General features: G+C 39.5%; 1 protein-coding gene across 1 annotated transcript; it reads right to left on the reverse strand.

Annotated features, from left to right (window-relative positions):
• Positions 1–995: 995 nt before the first annotated feature.
• FAC1 (AMP deaminase, putative / myoadenylate deaminase) lies at positions 996–14,637 on the reverse strand. The gene is made up of 20 exons (XM_089602776.1): positions 13,980–14,637; positions 13,122–13,261; positions 12,717–12,915; positions 11,954–12,132; positions 11,754–11,805; positions 11,501–11,628; positions 11,001–11,180; positions 10,566–10,633; positions 10,256–10,398; positions 9,957–10,018; positions 5,130–5,243; positions 4,691–4,831; positions 3,458–3,610; positions 2,822–2,875; positions 2,632–2,742; positions 2,383–2,556; positions 2,219–2,299; positions 1,747–1,845; positions 1,514–1,617; positions 996–1,419 (listed from the first exon to the last, which is right to left on the reverse strand). The coding sequence occupies exons 1-19, from the start codon at positions 14,359–14,361 to the stop codon at positions 1,549–1,551; spliced, it is 2,529 nt and encodes an 842-aa protein (XP_089458902.1). The 5' UTR covers positions 14,362–14,637; the 3' UTR covers positions 996–1,419; positions 1,514–1,548.
• Positions 14,638–16,248: the final 1,611 nt, after the last annotated feature.

Raw genomic sequence — 16,248 nt, forward strand, 5'->3', positions numbered from 1 at the left:
TTAGTGACCCGGCCGGTTGAGCTTTTAGAGTTCAGAATTCCACGCAAGTCGCGTGGAATTTAATGTTTCGGGTTTTTCGAGAACGACCGAAAACAAAAGCTATAGATTCAGGGTCCAAAGTTTTACTTTTTAAGGTTCAAAGTTCTAGATTTGGGGTGCAGGGTACTAGATTAAGGGTCTAGAATTTTAGATTAAAGGTCTAGAGTTCTAGATTTAAGGTCCAGACTCCGAGATTTGGGGTCTTGGATTTAGATTTTAAGCACTGGGTTCTAAATTTTTGGTCCAAAGTACTAGATCTTGGGTTAGAAATTCTAAATTTGGGGTCCTAAGTTATAAATTTGGGTATTAAAGTTCTAGACTTCGATTCCAAATTTCAATATTTGGGATCCTGAGTACTAGAATTGGGGTTCAAAGTTCTAGATTTGGAGTCCAAAATTCAAGATTTGGGATCTAGAATTTTAGATTTGTGGTCGGAAGTGCTAGATAAAGTCATGGGTTCAAAAATTTTGGGTCAATAGTTTTAGATTTGAGATTCTGATTCCAAGATTTGGGGTCCAAAATTCTAGATTTTGGGGTCCAAGATTTCAGAGTTGGGTTCCCAAGTTTAAGATTTCAGAGTTGGGTTCTTAAGTCCAAAATTCTAGGTTTTGGGTCCAAGATTTCAAAGTTACTGATTTTAGGTCTAAAAGTCTAGATATGGGTCCAGAGTTCTAGATTTGTGACATGAGTTTATATTTGGGGTACAAGTTTTAAATTTGGGGTCTAAAGTTCTATATTTGGAGTTCTAAGTTGTAGATTTTGAGTCGAGAACGCTAAATTTGAGGATCAAAATTTTATAATTGAAGTGCAAAGTTTAGATTTAGAGTAAGTGTTCTAAATTCGGGATCCTAAATTTTAAATTTGAGGTAAACAGTTTTAGATTTGAAGTCCAGAAATTCTAGATTTAGAGTTGCTATTTGGTTAATAAAATAAACTTAGCTAAAGTCTCAAAAGCATCTAAAAAATTGATCAATTATAATAAACTTTTCGTGAAAAATATCAAGCATACCATACTCTTATTATCTCGCTAGCTTAGCTCAAATAAATAAATAAATAATTAGTCAAAACTTGAAGCAGCAAGAGGAGTATATCTCTGCTTCTTACCTCGAGAAGTTCTGTTTTATCTTAGGTAAAATCTTTTACATGTATAACTAGTGTCACAATGCAGAAGCCAACAAATTATTTTGCCTTGCGCATTTTCGTTTCTCGGCTACTGCAGTATTATTTAGGCTCGAAGTGGTCTTAATATTATCCTCCTATACAGGGTCTAAAAAACCAATTTTTGACTTTGTCCATATCGTGCTTGTTCCAACGCTAAGCTCCAAACCTGACGCTCAAACGGCTGTCTTTTGCGAGCCTGAAGTTTAGTATCTTTGCTTCCTTGGGAAAGCGAGAGAATAGGATTAAAGCCACATATCAAAGAACATAACAATAAACAAATAAATAAATAAGAGTCAATTTACTGAAATAACACCTTGGGGGCTACTCTCTATTACACCTTGCACATTTTTAATTGTCAACTTCTACAGGAATCATGGGCTTTCCTAGATAGACTTGTCGCATCTCCTCTCTCCAGATCTACAAGAAATGTTAATCAACAATACACAGGCTGATTCTTTCATGAATATTAAACTAAATGGTCATTCCGGGCAAGTAAAATAGACATAATAGAGAATTTTCAACGTTGAGAAAAGCACACGATCATACCGTGTCACGAAATTCCAGGCGGATATGTGGCACATTCGTTTTGTGGATATCATTTCCATCTGGTCCTCTCTTGTAGTACTCCTTCCCAATCCAGTGAGACTGATTTAAAGAATCGCAAGGATGATTACGTCGATCATGAAAAAAGTTAACTAGCCACAATGCACTGTAAACATTCTATTTCCAGAGAGCCAACATAGTCCATATTCAATGCTTTATAAACCACGGAGAAAAACCCTTCAAGGAAAAGTACCCCTATATGTTTCCGAAAGTTAGATAATTTAGGTTCTTTTCCTTGATGAGTGTGATAGCATACCTTAAGAGAATGTGGAAAACATACCTTATATACACACACACTACAAGTATGATAGCAGATACGAGAGAGAGAGAGAGAGAGAGAGAGAGAGAGAGAGAGAGAGAGAGAGCAGAGAGAGAGAGAGAGAGAGAGAGAGAGCAGATGAGTGTGATAGCATACCTTAAGAGCATGTGAAAAACCTGACTGATAGACTGAATTACGAGCAATCTCACATAGGTCACAGGAACTCAACTTCCAAACCTGTAGAGACGAGATATCAGTATGACCTTTCCCCTTCATGAACTATCGATCAACTATCACGAGACAGTTAGAGAGATGCTCACCGAAGCAGCTATGCTATATTCTTCAACCAGTGGTTCTTTTGTCAGGTGGATTTGGAGAGGATCATCCGTAGAGAGGGAAACATTGAGGCCTCGTAAGAAAAACATAGGGAAAGGATTTCGATGGTAACTTAAGAATAAAGAGTTGTTGCTCAGGGGAGACACGGCAAGACCAATCTAATCACACAAACAAACAGTCCAGTCAAATATAAACAAATATTCCCTACTGAACCTTGGTTTATGGCTTCTGACCTGTGCCAAATAATACAGGTATTGAAGAACGGGAGATTTTCTCAGATTGATTCCATGTGCGATATTATGAGATGTAAGAAATGTTGCAGCAAGGTGGTCTATGTCACCAGCCTGAAAAGAGAACACGCATAAGACAGATACAATTTACTATGTTTTGAAATGGGGTGAATAAATAAATATAATATGACACCTCTCCAGCATGGGGACGGAACTTTATGGTTCTCATGCCCTTTGATTCACGAAGCTGAAAAAATAAAACCCAACAATTTTAGACTGAATCAAAGGCATAAACATTTTAAAAAGAAAAATACAGATAATATGAAAAAATGCATAAACACACTAGGAAGTCATTTTAGAAGCTACTTGCAGCAATGGCGAAGCTACTGTACATAATTTATAATACCCAGAAACCCAGCTCATATAGCCACTATACCATCACCAAACAAAGAGTGACAAACTTCAATTTAATCTTTTATAAATAAAAGCTATATCTTATGCAGGGCCTTGGGAAAACCAGGACCCCCCGAATTACACCCGATTCTCTAACCAACACCCAATTATAATTTAAAGGGTGTAGATGCCCAATCAAATAATTCGCATCGAGCATGGCAAAAGTACCAGCATCGCAACTTAATGTTTTCTATCCACCATTAAGTCAGAATAGTTTCACGTTGCATTGATGGTCAAAAAAGAAATGAATCAGAAGTCGGCTTTAAGCATTTTACTCCCAGCGTTTAAAAAAGAGATACAGCAGTAAATGTGATATACTTGGTATTGATGATTCTGAGCACAGAAAAGAGTAAAAGATTGATGATTGATCAAGTACCTTGTTCAATGTGTAGAGATTAGCATAACAGTAATACACATAGTACGAAAAGGCAGGATTGTAGACATTGGTCCACTGAGCTGGGGTGGGCATGTGTTTTGTCGGTCGTCGCTCGGGCTTGCTTTCATCATCCACCAAATCTAGCCCAACAACCTAAAAATCAAGCAAGGTTATTTCGACATTAATTATAAATAATGCCGTGACGATCAAACTATGTTGAAGCCGAAATAATTATTTGGTCATCGGCCATCAGTAGGGGTGGTTGAAAAAATGGGACCCAGGTCTTATAGTTGTATTCTCCACCATGGCGCTACCGTTTGATTTGTGACCATTTGCTTGCACCTTCTGCTTTCTATCACCAAACCGGAAAATTTCAGAACAATGTACTCGATTTTGCCCTAATCCAGGACATCCTCTCCAACTCAAGAGGCCGCTGTCTTCGAATTCTCAAAGTCACTAGAGGTGAAAACCGCAGAATTCTTGTTGCGGAAGGACAGCTCGTGTGGGGTTGGGAAGTGCTTGTTAGGTGCTCTTAGCGCTATTCCGAATGGTTTAAGGAACAGCACCCCAAGCGGCACTGTTACTTTGCTTTGAAGTCCTTAGCTGACGCTATCCGCTCCGGAAATAAAAGGCGCCCAGCCCCTAATGGCCATCTTAGGTTCTTCGAACAAGCTCGGGCCGACGATAGGCAGCTTCATCAGTGGACCCAAACTCGAAGCTGGCTGCGGACATTCATTTGCAAGGAATTAAGACTCTTTTTCAAGAGACTGTTCTTTCACCCATTTCTATGGTCACAAAGATTTTCTTTTTCTTTGGTGACATGGTCTTGGCTTCGTGTCTTGGGTCACTTCAGCATCACCAGTTCCTGTCCAGACTCGTTAAACACTTTTTCCAGACAAAAGACCCCCGGAAAAAAATGCTTTGTGCAAGCAGCCAGAATTGCATCTCTGCCCATTTGCTGGAGCACTTGGAGCATCAGAAACGAGCTCTCTTTGATAATCGAAAGAGATTTGAGATGGTATTAATCACTTTATATCCTTGTGGCTCTCTGCTTTAGTTAAGGATTTTAGGTCATATTCTTTATCCGATCTCATTCGAGATTGGCGCCGGGATTTCTGTTTTTTTCAGTTTTAATAAAAATTGTTTTTCCTAATAATAAAGCAGTGACAATCAAAGTGTATGAGGGAGGATAATTAAAGTAATCTAATAGAATTGTAAAAGAAAGATAGAAACCTGTTTAAGGAACACATGTAACTGAGGATGTGAATCTGGATCCACAGTCACCTCGAAAAGAGGGATAAAGAAGTTGTCAAGAATGTTCTGAAAAGATGTGACTATTCCCATATCCTTGTAGATATTATACAGCCTTGGAAGCTGAGAGGGGAGAGAAGATAAAAACTTATTACAGCAAAGTACTGGACATGTAACAAGATCAACGAAAAAAAAAATCAAATAATCAATAAAAAAAAAAAAAACAGTGCAGGAAAAAAAAATATTCATGTTCGACACAGAACATAAACTAAAAACTTCGAGAGGCAACATGTAGAACCCTCAATAAACTAAAAGCCTTGGTCTGCACTACACTGACAACTGATATTTTTTGCACAACTCCATTTTAATTATTACATGTATAAAGAACATTTGTCTACATAGTGTAAGTCCATGCAAATACCTGAATCAGCCAGACTACATTGTCACAGTATAATTCGTTGTTGACTATCCAGCTCGCTAGTTGGTCCCACTCACTTTGCTTCCTGCCATAGATTGATATCCGATACTCAGCCATCTGCAATTGAAAATATAAAAATAGAATAAAAAGCATGATACAGACTACAAAAGGCATAGTAAGATGAGAGGAAAAAAAATCAGTCCATCGAAAGAACACAAGAAGGAACACTGTAGCTCATGAACCTAAATATTCGTGATATTTGTGTAACTTAATGCCAAAGCAACTATGACACTTAAATAGTGCAACTCTCGAAGATGAAACGAATAACATCCTTATTTTACTATTCGCATAACCTGCCGGCAGAACTAAATTGGCTGATGACAAGAGGGTGACGACTATATGAACAATTAAAAACTTACTCTTTTTTTTTTTAAAAGAAACTCAGGTCTTTTATTGAGAAAATTGGCTTAGCCGAAGAAAGAACATTACAGACCCGACAATCTCCAAAAGAAAACTGACCCCTATGCAGAGGGTTAAAGAACACAACCCCAGTCCCTAACAAGATCAGGGAGGGAAAACTCCTTAAAAACTTTAAATATCGAAAAAAGCCATAAGGCTATACAATGATTAATATTATCAATCAGTCCCTCCGTGTTCCTTTTCTTCATTGAAGATCCGCTTGTTCCTCTCAGTCCATAGACACCACAAAGACGATAGGACTCCAACCTTTGCAGCAGCAACCCATTTAGAGTTAAAACCTTGAGACTCGTGGATGCAAAGCAACCCTGCAATGGTATCGGGTACAGAGGACAAGCCCAACTTGTGAAAAAGCCACTTCCAAGCCGCCTCCGCCACAGGGCATTCGAGGAATAGATGTTCGCCGTCCTCACATGCTTTAACGCAAAGAGGACATAAACTAGGCATCAAAGAGATGTGAGGGTTGAGTCTTTGAATACCATCTGCTGTATTAACTCTCTTAAGCGCCAATTGCCACGCAAAAATTTGGACCTTGTTCGGGATCGAAGACTTCCAAACCGTGTCGAAGAAAGGGACAGAAACCGGAGCCGCCTCGGTGGAAAGGTCTGTCACCATCGATTTCACTGAGAAGCCTTCCTCTTCGCCTAACCACACCCGGCGATCTTCGATACCTTCCCATAGCCTGAAAGACTAACACTCCATCATTTCAGCTGCCTCAAAAGTTTCCCTGCTCGTTAAATTTCTTGGAAAGCTAAAGTCCCAGTTAACAGACTCTGGGATCTCGGAAGAAAGAGACGCGAAACTTTGAATGGCGCGTTCTTGATCGGGCACAGCCTGGCTAAACCCGGGAATCTCTCTTTGAAGCACCTTTCTCCACACCATACGTCTTCCTAGAAACGAATCACCGATCTGTCGAAAGCCCTCCAAGAAACACGGCTAAAAAAAGCATCCCGAGCCGTCGATACCGATCGCCAAGGGTTTCGAAACGTACGATCTGCGGCCACCCCTGGGTCCCAACCATTAGGAAGAAGGCCGTAGATAGCTCTAATCACCTTATGCCAAAGAGCCTCTTCTTCAAGGGGAAAACGCCATAGCCATTTAGCGAGAAGTGCAGTGTTCTTGTCCACAATGCTCCCGAAACCCAAACCTCCTTTGTCTTTGGGCAGCGAACATGTGTCCCGGGCCACAGCCGCTCGGGATTGACTCGATTCAAACCCTTCCCAAAAGAAACTTTTCATGATTTTCTCAATGTCATCTGCTACTCCCTTCGGCATTTTGAAGACGGACATAAAATAGGTGGGAAGCGCTGAGAGAACCGCTTTTTTAAGAGTCATTTTGCCTCCCTTCGACAGAAATCCTCGCTTCCACCCGGCCAGCCTTTTAGAAACTTTTGCCAACACCGGATCCCAAAAATCTTTCCGCCTAGGGCTGTCCCCTAGAGGCATACCCAAATAACATTTCGGCCAATAGTCAACTTGACAACCCACAGCCCTTGCGATCGCCGAAATCTCTCCCTCCGAGCAAATAATTCCAACAATGTTACTTTTGTCGATGTTGATGGACAAACCAGAGGCCTCACAGAATTCCTTAACGATCGAAAAAAGGCCTTCCCAATTCGACTGATCAGCCTCACCAAAGATCAGCGTGTCGTCTGCAAATTGAAGGTGCGATAGCTTGATAGCACCCGACCCTACCCTAAGCAGCTTGAAAACTCCTCTACCCACTTTTCTGGAGATGCGTCGCGAAAGAGCATCTGCCACCATAACAAAAAGGAATGGAGAGAGAGGGTCCTCCTGCCTAATTCCTCTCGTTCCGATGAATCTATCACGGGACTTCCCATTTACCAACACGGAAAAGGAGACTGATTCGGCACAGCCCCTTATCAAACTTCTCCATCGAGAATCAAAGCCTTTCTTCCCCAAAACGAAATCCAAGAAAACCCAACTAACCTTGTCGTAGGCTTTCTCAAAATCTAGTTTGAGAACCGCTGCCTTCCTTCGGCCTCGCCTCGTTTCTTCCACGACCTCGTTAGCAACGAGGATCAGATCCGTAATTTGACGCCCCTTAACGAAAGCCCCCTGATTTTCGCTGATCGTGTCTTCCATAACAGATGAAATTCTACTGGAAAGGACCTTCGAGATGACTTTATATACTCTTGATGAGGCTGATTGGTCTGAAATCTTTCACTTTACTCTCGAGTTGATCTTTTTAGGTATCAGGCAGAGGAGGGTTTCGTTGGTGATGTTGTTGACAACCCCGCAGTTCCAGAATTCAGTGAAGACATTCACCAACTCACCCTTGATCACTTCCCAGAAAACTTGGAAGAACTCGATAGAAAAGCCATCAGGTCCCGGTGATTTACCTCGCGCGCAGCCAAAGACACCTGTCTTAATCTCTTCCTCTTCAAAAGGTCTAGACAACTCCGACGCGCATTCTGAGGTGATCGGCTGCCATTCCACATCATCCCATTCAAGCGAAACCACCCGATTGGCCGTGAATAACTTAGAGAAAAACCCATTAATCTCTTCTACTGTAAGATTTTCGTCATCAATGACTGAACCGTCCTCTGTTTCAAGCCTCCAAATAGCATTCTTCGCTTTTCTGGCCGACATGAGAGAGTGAAAGAACTTGGAATTGTTGTCTCCGTATTTGGCCCAGGTAACCTTCCCTTTGATTCTAAGGGCCCTATCTTCTTCCTCTAGGAGCCCGGCTAGTTTGATTTTAAGGAGGGATCTTTCGTTTCGCAGCTCAGCTGACCAAAAACCTTCTTCCTCCGCTTTGTCGAGCCTCTGAATATCTCTTAGGATGCATGACTTAAGGCCAGCCACCTTGGTCCTTTCTTCTACAGCCCATTCTTTTATTTTAACTTTTGAGGTTTTTGAGTTTTCGCATAAAGCAAAAACCCTCCCATCCTGGCTGAACTTCTTTACCCCATTCTTCCTTTACTAATTTGCATAAATCCTTGTTGGCCAACCAAGAGTTGTCGAGTCTAAACGGACAGGGGCCCCACTTTACCGGACACGAATTCAACGTGATAGGGAAGTGGTCCGAGACTCCACGAAACCGAACTTGTTGCACACAAAAGGGAAAGGAAGCCCTCCATCCTTCTGTATATAGGAAACGATCAATGCGAGAGCAAATCGAAACATCTCGGAATGCAGACCACGTGAAGCTCCCATTCGCCAGAGGGGGGTCTTAAGAGCTGGAGATCGGCGATAATCTCATTAAACATATTCATCGATCACCTAGCCCTGACTTGCGAGGTGCGCTCGTGGGCGAAACGGACCACATTGAAGTCTCCCCCGATACACCAATCTGCCCCACAGATCTCCCTGAGCCCGGCCATCTCATCTCAAAAGGCTCAACGCTCCCCCTGTCGACACGGTCCGTAAACGCCCGAGAACCACCAAGACGACTCCCCTCTAGCTATCTCAATGGAGACCGAGAAATAACCCACAAGGTTGCTCAAGACGTTGATTTTTCGAGTCCCAAACCACAAGGATGCCTCCTGCCAATCCGAGATGGGAAGATAAATCCATTCTTTGAACCTGGAGCTCCATATACTACCTACGAAACATCTATCCACTTTACATCTACGAATCTCCTGAAGCACCACGATGTCCGGTCTCACGTTACAGATCAAGGTTTTGACACCCCTCCTCTTCTCGTGACTCCCGGAACCCCTAACGTTCCATGAGAGGATCATCATTGGTAACTTGACTTAGGCCCAGACTCCTTTGCTTTTCCAAAGGACATCGATTTCTAGGTTCCGGAGTTCCCGGTCTCGACCCTTTATTATGTTTTGTTAGCTGGACATTTCGACATCCTTCTCGAGAGAAAAAAAATCCTTGCTGAGATAAAACTGCACCCTCAAGCGCTAACCGAATATTGAGCGGGACTGGGTTCTTCGGAGATAGACTCGCCTCGGCATCGATAGGAATCATAGCCAACTGATCTTCACCGAGAACTAAAGACAAACTTATTCTAGTGGCCAAAAGATTTATAAATGTCACACTAGAGCTAGTAAGTATATTTATTCAATTTTGTTTTTCATTGGCCTTACAAGTTTTGGAGCCAAAAGTTTATTATTATTTCGAGCCCAAAACCTCATGAAAGCTAATCATGAGCCTGACCACTGGACTTAATCACCATATGTGTTATATCAACCTCTTTCAATTATACAATGAAGAATGATGATAGGATTGCATAGTGAAGAAAAGTTCAACATAAGCATTGTAAAATTAGAAGTGACTAATATCATCCTCTATTATCAACAAAACTTCCCATACAAGCAACAGTTTAACTGAAGGGAAAGAAAAGAAGAAGAAAAAAAGTCCAAAGAAAAGCATCTACCTGATATTTGCTTGCAGAAAGATCAGAGAAAACTTGTTGCGTCAGCTCAGCAAGGAAATGCCCTATTAATTTGTAAATCAATAGAGTACATACATAAAATATAAAATACAGGAAATGTCAAAGATAAGTGTATAGTGCAGCAAGATGCATTGGCTAAAAGAATGGGAAACAAAATAAATATAAATGAGGTAATTATATTAAGGGGAAAATATATGTCCCTTAAACAAATGTAATGGAATTACAATTGTACAGGATTCAGATAACAGCAGTGACTTCAGAATCAAGGTAAACAAATGTACCTTGAATAAGATTATCCTGCTTTAGGAAAATCTCCCTGAGTCTACTTTGACCACAAGGGTTATACTTGAGATTAAACTTGTCAAAACGATGAAAAGTGCTCTTGTCTGCGTGAACATCCAAAAGATCAACATTGAGGTCATACCTGTACCCGAAAAATCTAAATAAATACTATATTGTGAAACACAATTGGATACCAGTTACAACATGGCAACAAGAAATCAGAGACGAAAAAACAAGAGATGGTTTTTACATATATGAATAAGCATCCCTACTATCATGAGCAAAACACTTTGAAGTAAAGAAGGTTACCCAGTTAGATCCAAACTCTCAAAGACTTCTTTCAAGGTCAAATACGTTCCATCTCGAAATATTACAACCTAGAAAGAAAAACATGAAAACCAAACTTGTGTGACTACAAACTATAGGCATTTTCCCAAATAACAAAATAATTGGATTACAACCAATTTGAAGAGGACTATGCCATGATTGGTAGTAATTATGCTTTCAAACTGTCCAGGTTGATGTACCAAGAATGTGCGAATTAAGAGATATTCAAGGGTGATGTATATCTCTTAATTCACAAATTCTTGGTTCAAAAAAAGTTTGATGTACCAAGAATGTGTGAATTAAGAGATATGCCAGATTTTTCTATCAATAAAAAGTGTTTCTTTATAAAAATAAATAAAAAAGAGAGATATTCAATGTGAGTATTTGATAACAAGTGAAGGAAAAATATGGACATACCTCATCAGGTTCTTTTCTCAGCTTTGACTTTATGAACCGCAAAAGATGTTTCTGATTCATACATGCTGAATGATGAACATGCGTATCAACTTTCCTAACATTGTAAAAATCACGGTGTGGAGCACTTTTTTGAGCCAAAAACTCCCTATCCGCATTAAGCATCAGGTGAAGATTGAATTTCTGAATGTCATGAATATAAGTAAGAAGTCAGATATTAAGAAGCAATATACTATGATAAGGATATGAGAGCACATGGATATCAGTAGTAATAAACATAAACTTGCATTTTTTTTTTTACAAACATTAACATTTTTTTTTTAAAAGAAACTGAAATCTTCATTAAAAGGAAACGGCTCGGCCGAAGAAATTACAGGGAAAGAGCTGAGGAAACCGGAGAGCAACTCCGAAACATAAAAAAACAAAGCCTTAACCAACAGATTACAAGGCACTACCCCTGTCCCTAGACAAATCTGAAAGAGAAAACATTAACATTGACTTACTTGTTCTAGTAAATTCAGTCGGTGATGGCAGACAGTCCTAATATTTCCAGCTGCCATAACCCGGAGTATGTGATGCAGATCAGTAAAGAAAGTTGTAGCATCAGCAACGGGAAAAAGCTCTTCTTTTGCTGTCAGACAGCAATCCAGCACCACGGAAATGTACAATTAAGAAGCTTGCGTGAAACTCTACCCACACACGCCATGGGAGCATATAAACTGGTTATAAATTAGCCAAACGCGCTGCTCAACTTACAATGCTTGTTTGCGTAAATGTGGATAACACCGTCTTGCATCTCAAAATAATGCTGCAGAAGACATTTGGTTAGTAAATGATGAACAAATATTAAGATATCTTAATCAACTATCAAAATGGATTATCTTAATCAACTATCAAAATGGATTATCTTAATCAACTATCAAAATGAATTACAAGAGCTATAAGTTAAAACTCACATCAGACTTTCCCTCGGGAGCATAAAAAAATGGAGCTGGATTAGGCTTTGGGGTGCTAGGGTCAGATATGACTTCTTTCTCCCATGGAGCGACTGCTTCACTAAACAGATATCTTTTTCTCATTTCAAGGCATTCTTGAAGAACTGTATAGCATTCAACTTCTTCTGGGGATGGTACCTCTGGTAAAAATCAAAATCACAAATTTTTATGAGAATAAATTTCATCTTTTTCAAGCAAAATCTTTGGCAATCGTACGAGTTTTGTAATTTAGATTTTTTGTAGAAGTAGCATTTTACTTAGAAAGAGCAGCATAATCAGATTTGCAAGAAAGACGAATCAGGAAAAGAGAATGTTCTAAAGTTATAATGTGTGGTAGAAAAGTTTATATACTAAAGCCTACTGACATGCACTATGTTTAGGGAAAGCTTTTTAAGAAAAAAATAGTAATGCCTGGATTTTTTTAAAAAACAAGAACCGCTTATATTGATGAAGGCAAGAGCCATATTTACACAAAAAAGGTGCTTCAGAAATAGCCAAAACCAGAATCCCACGCCAATTGAACACGCGAACCCCGAATCCAGGCACAAACCGAAACACCACAGCCTTTACAAAAGGAGGAAAAGAAACTGGCCTAGAAAATCCCACCCCTCAAAAACAGCAGGACGGGAACCCAAAAAAGATGCATGGATTAAAAGCAGTAAATCATGTAGTAAATTGTTATAATATCTACATAGATCAGCGAAAGATGAAATCAAACCACTACCGGAAGGGGTGATCTTAAGTCTTGCAAATGTCTCCTGCTCAGGCTCTTTCCTTAAAATATCAGCAGCAATTGGGTCAGGCTGAACACCATGCAGGTCCCCAGATACGCTAAGGGAGCGAATCATACTTGGAGCAACTATAGGAATCAGCTCTCCATTTCCGCTAACATGGTTGGGTAATGCGCCTTTAGACTCTGATCCCTGCAGGCAGACAGACAGATACAAACAACAATTGCAACTCACACGAATAAAAATATTTCTCTAAACAAGATAAATTAATAGAAACAATGCAGCGGAGATTTGTTGAGTAATAACCAAAACGGGGGGGAGAGAAATAAAGAAAGAATGAAAGCCTTTGCCCTATATGCAACTAGAGAATAATTCTTTTAATTCTGAAATCAACTTACCATTCCATTGATATTATCCGTCACATTATCTTCGTCATCTGATCCATCTGCACTTTCAAACATACCAACACTTGCAACAGGAGACATAGAGGGTATAGTTCTTAAGAGGCTGCCACTCCTCTTGGTCACTGCTGTTTTTCCTGAGTGGAACAACTTGGTAGATATTATTATTGAGTCCTAGCATATGTCTTCATGGATAAACAAGGCCGTTGCAAGTTTGATTTGAAGCATGTGTTACAACGACATTAAACGCTTCTGAAGCCAAGCTTACGGGACAAAATAGCACAGCAATATTTTCTTTAACATAGGCAACATGGAAAAGAGAAGAAAGAAGCAAATTAAACTGATCAATAGCACAGTTATTCCTCTAAGCCATGAAACAAATATCTGTAACTACATTTCTACGATTTATTGTCTAGTAATGAAGTTTTCTTGTGTAAGCCTAGGACCCGGCATTTCTTTATCCTTGTGCTAGGAACCTCAGAATCAATAATTCAGTAAAGATATGGTCAGAGCAGTAGTCTCAGCCCAGTTTGCAGCTGTCGAAGCAGGTTAAGACAATGAATGTAAACACCAAGTGATTAAGCGTACTAACTCAGTAATCAAACTGTGAAACGAAACTCGAAAATAAAGGTACCATAAACAAAGCAACTACATCTCTACGATTACCAGACCAATATCTCCACATCATATCTAAATCGCAGTTACACACAAAATTCCTTAAACCTTCCAGGAATACACTTGCGATATACCGATTCTCAATCACCGCAGTTAACAAAAAATAAGGTTAGACATGTGTCTTTCTTGAAAGTAAATCCAAAACCGATGATTCTAAAACAAGGTCAAGCGAATCCGTACCTTCCTTAAGCGAGCGTAGCCTGGGAAGCCCAGTCGGAATCTCTTCTACTGGGACCGTACCGTTCCTCCGTCGCTCGTCGCCGCCGCCATCTCCTCCGGAGATCACCGTGACGTCGGGAAGCGAAGCCGAGACCCGGCGAGAGTATCCGCCGCCCTTTCGCCGCGCGTGGTGGCCAACGCGGCGCTTCCTCGCGTGCTGCGGCGAGTCTCTAGCGGCGTCAGAGTAGTCGCCGTTTTCGTTCGCTTCGTCGCGTTGCTCGACAGACTTAGCAAACTCTAAGAGCTGCGTTAGGGTTTTACGGTGCATATAGTAAGCGGACACGGCCACGAACGAAGCTCCGACCAGAGCCGCCATGGCCAAGTGCATAGAGTAAGCGTCCATTGCCGGAGAGAAACAGTCAAGACTATGTCTCTTTCTCTCTTCAATAAATGTGTGTTACGAACAGAAAACCCTACAAAAGAAAGAGTCCTGAGACTACAATCAAAGGCGATAAACAGATAGCAAGTGCTTTCTCTTTCTTACTGTCCACTCTGTTTTTTGGTTTATTTTTCCCTTGAATTATTATATGTTCAGAAAACGAAGTGAAGCTTTTGGGTGGCGATTTATAGGGTGCCAAATTCGCAAACACCAACACTCATTTGACGAAAAAAAAAAGACACTCACTAAAAACAGCACATATTCTCTCTCCTTATTCTTTTGCTTTTCGATTTTTTTGTTTTGTTTTTCGTCAATTGGTTTTTTTTTTTTTTTTTTAACAATTTCTATTTTGTCTGAATCCGTTGGTGTGAGTTAAAATGCTCGTTCTAAAACGCAAATTCTTCCAATAATATTTCACACACAACCCAATTTTTATATTTAATGTGCGTAATTAGACTTGTAGCCTAAATAGTCCATATTTTTTAAATAGCTCAAATTCTTTTTATTAAAAAAATTATCTATTAGACTTGCAAAAAATTAATTAAATAAATATTAAATTAAATTTACGATTTAATTAATTAATTAACTGCGGATCTGGTGAGCTATTTTTTTAATTAAATGAAACTTTAAATGAAATCTTAAAACGGACTAAGAAAATGACTAGATATAACAAATTACAACATAAATATTTAATATTTTTATTTGATACATTTGGAATGACACAGATACAGATAAAGTCGGGTAAACACGTAAAAAATGTTATACCCGATACCCATTTGAAAAAATATATATATTCAGATATCCACAATATCGTTTCAGCTCAAAAATAACATTTAACACACAAGTAATAAAAACTGAAATCTAAATGCAAATAACTCTCAGCCCTTATTACTTTGGAAGTGACAGTTTTTTTTTACATAAAACAACACATTAAATGGGTATAAACACCTCAAATTCGTCCAACTATTCCGAGTGGTTACAAAAATAACTCCCAAAAGAGTGAATAGCCTTATTTATTGTTAAAAATGTGAATCCAATGCCTAAAAATGACCAAGGCATTCTGATTACTCTTGTAGAACCTTAATCATTGTAATTAAGCTATCTTGCTTTAGATTACTTTGGGCTCAAATGAGTTAACTTGTTGAGTGAGCCCACTTAGAGCCTCTTTGAATTGTTTGGCCTTAAACCTTGTGAGAATCCCAATAGGCAAGCTTAATGGATCACTTGAAAGTTTTCTTCTAGTCATATCAAATATGATAGAGCAGAAACATTAAAAGCTTGCACTAACACCATACTCACCAAGTAAGTCAAGCTTGCGGCTCTTGTTGGCATTCTTTGCATATTGCTCAGTCCGTCACTCTATGTTCTGCCTTGTCTTCTCATGAATCTGTTTCACAAGATTTGCCTTCTTTTTTCCCATCCAAGTTAACTTGCTCACCAATAAGTAACGGAATTAAATCGAAAGGTGTTATTGGATTAAACCCATAAACAATTTCAAAAGGAGAGAACTTAGTTGCAGAATGAACGCTATGATTATATGCAAATTCAAGATGTGGCAAACAATCTTCCCAAACTTTCAAGTTTTTTTAATGATAGCATGCAACAAAGTAGACAATGATCTATTTACCACTTCAGTTTGCCCATCGGTTTGTGGATGACAAATAGTAGAAAACAATAGTTTTCTTCCCAACTTTCCCCACAACGTTTTCCAAAAATAGCTCAAGAATTTTGCATCTCTATCTGAAACAATTGTGTCAGGCATGCCATGCAATTTAACAATCTCTTTGAAAAATAGGTCAACAATGTTTGATGCGTTATCAGTTTTGTGACATGCAATAAAATGTGCCATTT

This window comes from Urtica dioica, chromosome 2 (assembly GCF_054948205.1).
Source record: "Urtica dioica subsp. dioica isolate 48M chromosome 2, U.dioica_male_clone48M_v1_H2, whole genome shotgun sequence".
In the NCBI taxonomy this organism is placed as follows: domain Eukaryota; kingdom Viridiplantae; phylum Streptophyta; class Magnoliopsida; order Rosales; family Urticaceae; genus Urtica; species Urtica dioica.